This window comes from Malurus melanocephalus, unplaced genomic scaffold, assembly GCF_030028575.1.
Source record: "Malurus melanocephalus ecotype Western Australia unplaced genomic scaffold, MMel_1.1 scaffold_1422, whole genome shotgun sequence".
Taxonomy (NCBI): domain Eukaryota; kingdom Metazoa; phylum Chordata; class Aves; order Passeriformes; family Maluridae; genus Malurus; species Malurus melanocephalus.
The window spans coordinates 22,478-26,285 of NW_026624654.1; the positions used below are offsets into that span (position 1 = coordinate 22,478).

The window sequence follows — 3,808 nt, forward strand, 5'->3', positions numbered from 1 at the left end:
CTGCACAAACCAAACCCCAGATGGGATTTCCCACCTGTCCTCTCCCAACCAAGCCACCTTACAGGATTCCTTCCCCCCCTAAAGATCTGAAGGATTTTTTTTCCTCCACCCACAGGATTTTGAGTGACACCAGCACCACCCTTCATCCCCAMTCCCATGCTGCGTTTCTGGGACAGCGTCCATGGTGGGACCCCTTGTCATTTTAACCCCCCACTCTGCTGCTGGCACTCGGAATTTGGGTTTCTATGGGTGTTTTGGGGTGGTTGGGGTCCCCCACTCACGCAGGCGGCCGTAGCTGGCRCTCTGCCGCATCCGCAGGTCCTCGGTGGAGCGGTGGAAGGCGGCGCCGGYGGCCGGACCCCTCACGGGGCTGCGGGCTGGGGGAGAGGAGAGAGGATGTGAGAGGAGGAGCCGGATCCTGTGGGGATGTTGGGGCAGGATCCGGTGGAGAATTCAGGGGAGGATCCCATGGGGAATTAGGGGGAGGATCCCATGGGAATGTCGGGGGCAGAATCCCATGGGAGACATCCTGTGGGAAAGTTGGGGCAGGATCCTGTGGGAATGCTAGGAGCAGGATCCCATGGGGAATGTTGGCAGAAGGATCCCGTGGGGGATACCCCGTGGGAATGTTGGGGCAACATCCCATGGAAATGTTGGGGCAGGATCCTGTTGGGAATTCGGGGGAAGGATCCCATAGGGAATGTTGGGGGAAGTATCCCATGGGGAGCACCAGGGGCAGAATCCCATGGGGGACATCCGTGGGGAATGTTGGGGCAGGATCCTGTGGGGAATTTGGGGGAAGGATCCCATGGGAATATTGGGGCAGGATCCCATAGGGAACACCCCCTGGGGAATGTTGGGGGAAGGATCCCATGGGGAATATTGGAATCAGGGCCCATGGGGAGCATCAGAGGCAGGATCTCATGGGGAGTGTTGGGGCACGATCCCGTGGGGAATTTGGGGGAAGGATGCCATGGGAATGTCAGGGCAGGATCCTGTGGGGACTGTTGGGACAGGATCCAGTGGGGAATGTTTGGGTCAGGATCTGTGGGGAATGTTGGGGGAAGGATCCCATGGGAATTTGGGGGAAGGATCCCATGGGGAACATCTCATGGGGACCATTGGAAGCAGGACCCCATGGGGAATGTTGGGGCAGGATCCCATGAGGAATTTGGGGGAACAATCCCATGGAGAACATCCTGTGGGGATCATTGGAATCAGGACCCCATGGGAATGTTGGGGCAGGATCCCATGGGAATGCTGGGGTCAGGATCCCGTGGGGAATGCTGGGGTCAGGGTCCTGTGGGGAATGTTGGGGCAGGATCGCGTGGGGAACATCAGGCACAGAAAATCATCTGCCCAGCACAGGAGGCAGCAGAAATCTGCTTTTCCCTCCCACACTCTTCTCCCGCCCATCGGAATTTTCCCRCTGGCAGTGAGGGGATATTGATGAAAATGTCCCACCCCGAATCCTCCTGATCCACCACCGAGGAGCCACCACCACCCCACCCCAGCCCTGCCCTCGGGGCTGTCAGGGGCTCTGGAAGTGACACTTCTGTCATTCAGGGAGGCACAACCCTTGATTTTGGTTTTTAATCCAATAATTCCCAAAAAACCCCACAACTGGGATTTGCCGTGAACTCCACACCCGAATATTCCCACTGGCCACATCCAGCTCCACATTTCTCCTCCCTAATTGGACAAGTCCTGCTTTTCATCTCAGATATTTGAGCTGAATTAATTCCCTATAAACATTTCCTTTCCTCGTGGATTTTCTATTTTAAGCCCAACATTTCCTCAGGAAACCTAAATTCCCAAAATTCCTTTAGGAAAACCCTCTGGACCTCTTTCTCTGAGCTGTCCCACGTCCTTCTAATGCCACAGCTGCCACCACGGCGTCTGTGCCCATCTCTTTATCGTCATTAAACCAACCAAACCAATGTAGAAATTCCCATGGGATTTATCCCAACATCCGTCAGCACAGGAAGTGACCACTTTGGAATGTCCCCTTCGGGAGTCTGGAGTGATTCCAGCAAGGGACGGAAAGCGCCATTCCCAAACCGTGCTCGGTGTTGGCGGATTCTGGGCAGAGCCTGGCTTGGATGTCCAGTTCCAGGATGGGAATGCCCCAGGTGGGAATGTCAGTCATTGGCCATCTGTCCGGTGGGAAAGTCGGTCACTGATGGTCAGTCTTGGGATTCAGGAATGCCCCAGGTGGGAATGTTGGTCACTAAGTCTGTCCAGTGGGAATGTCGGTCACTAGTGGTCAGTCCCAGGACAGGGGAATGCCCCAGCTGGGAATGTCGGTCACCGGTGGTCTGTCCAGTGGGAATGTTGGTCACTGGCCATCTGTCCGTGGGAATGCCCCAGGTGGGAAATTTGGTCACTGGTGGTCAGTCCCAGGGTATTCCCATGCCCTGGATGGGAATGTTGGTCACTGATGATCAATCCTGGGATTCAGCAATTCCCCAGGTGCCAATGCCAGTCACAGGCCATCTGTCCAGTGGGAATGTCGGTCACTGATTGTCTGTCCAGTGGGAATGTCGGTCACTGGTTGTCTGTCTGGTGACAATGTTGGTCACTGGTGGTCACTCCTGGGACATGGGAATATCCTGGGTGGGAATGTCGGTCACTGGTGGTCAGTCCTGGGATGGGGGAATGCCCCAGGTGGGAATGTTGGTCTCTGGTGGTCTGTCTGGTAGGAATGTCGGTCACTGGTGGTCACTCCTGGGACATGGGAATATCCTGGGTGGGAATGTCGGTCACTGGTGGTCAGTCCCAGGACATGAGAATGCTCCAGGTGGGAATGTCGGTCACTGATGGTCTGTCTGGTGGGAATGGTTGTCACTGGTGGTCAGTCCTGGGTTGGGGGAATGCCCCAGGTGGGAATGTTGGTCACTGGCCATCTGTCCAGTGGGAATGTTGGTCACAGGCTGTCTGTCTGGTGGGAAAGTTGGTCACTGGACGTCGGTCCAGTGGCAATGTCGGTCACTAACAGTGAGTCTGGTGGCAATGTCAGTCACTGGCCATCTGTCCGGTGGCAATGTCGGTCACTGGCCGTCTGTCCCCGGAGCCCCAGAGCAGCCACAGCCCGGCAAATCCCGGCACAGCGAGTGACCTCCCGCTAAACCTGAGTGAATAATCGGGCGGGAGAACAACCAAATCCCCTTTTGTAAGGGCTGGGCAAGGCGGGATCAGCCGGCAGCAGACGGGATTTGTCTGCGGCCGCCGCGCCAGGAAACCCCTGCGCCAGGAAACGGAGCCACGGGCCACACTGCGCCATTGTCCTCGCGGTGACGTCACYGCTCAGTGATGTCATCTCACAGTGATATTGCCTTTGTGGTGATGTCATCTCTTGGTGATGTGATAACACAGTAACACTGTCATCACACTGCGCCATTGTCCTTGCACTGACCTCATTGCACAGTGACATCGTCCTCTCAGTGACATCATTGTTCAGTGATGTCATGCACAGTGACATTGTTCTCATGGTGATGTCATCGCACAGTGATGTCATTCATGGTGACATTGTCCTTGCCATGATATCACCACACAGTGACATTGTCATTGCACAGCACCATTGTCCTCCATTGTGGTGATGTCTTTGCACAGTGATGTCAACACACAGTGATGTCATTGCACAATGTCATAGCACAGTGACATTGTCCCCACGGTGATGTCATCACCATGATGTCCTCACACAGCACCATTGTCCTGATGGTGACATCATCTCACAATGACATTGACCCCACAGTGATGTCATCACACAGCGATGTGAGCATCACACAATGCCATTGTCATCACACGA

General features: G+C 55.2%; 1 protein-coding gene across 1 annotated transcript in view; it reads right to left on the bottom strand.

Moving 5' to 3' along the window:
* LOC130586953 (electrogenic sodium bicarbonate cotransporter 4-like) overlaps window positions 1–3,808 on the bottom strand; it is a gene marked incomplete at its 3' end in the record, with an annotated part of 33,294 nt that overhangs the window by 22,463 nt on the left and 7,023 nt on the right. The window contains exon 4 of the mRNA XM_057387889.1: window positions 282–377. Coding sequence (XP_057243872.1) covers window positions 282–377 — 96 coding nt within the window. The remainder of the gene's footprint in view (window positions 1–281; window positions 378–3,808) is intronic.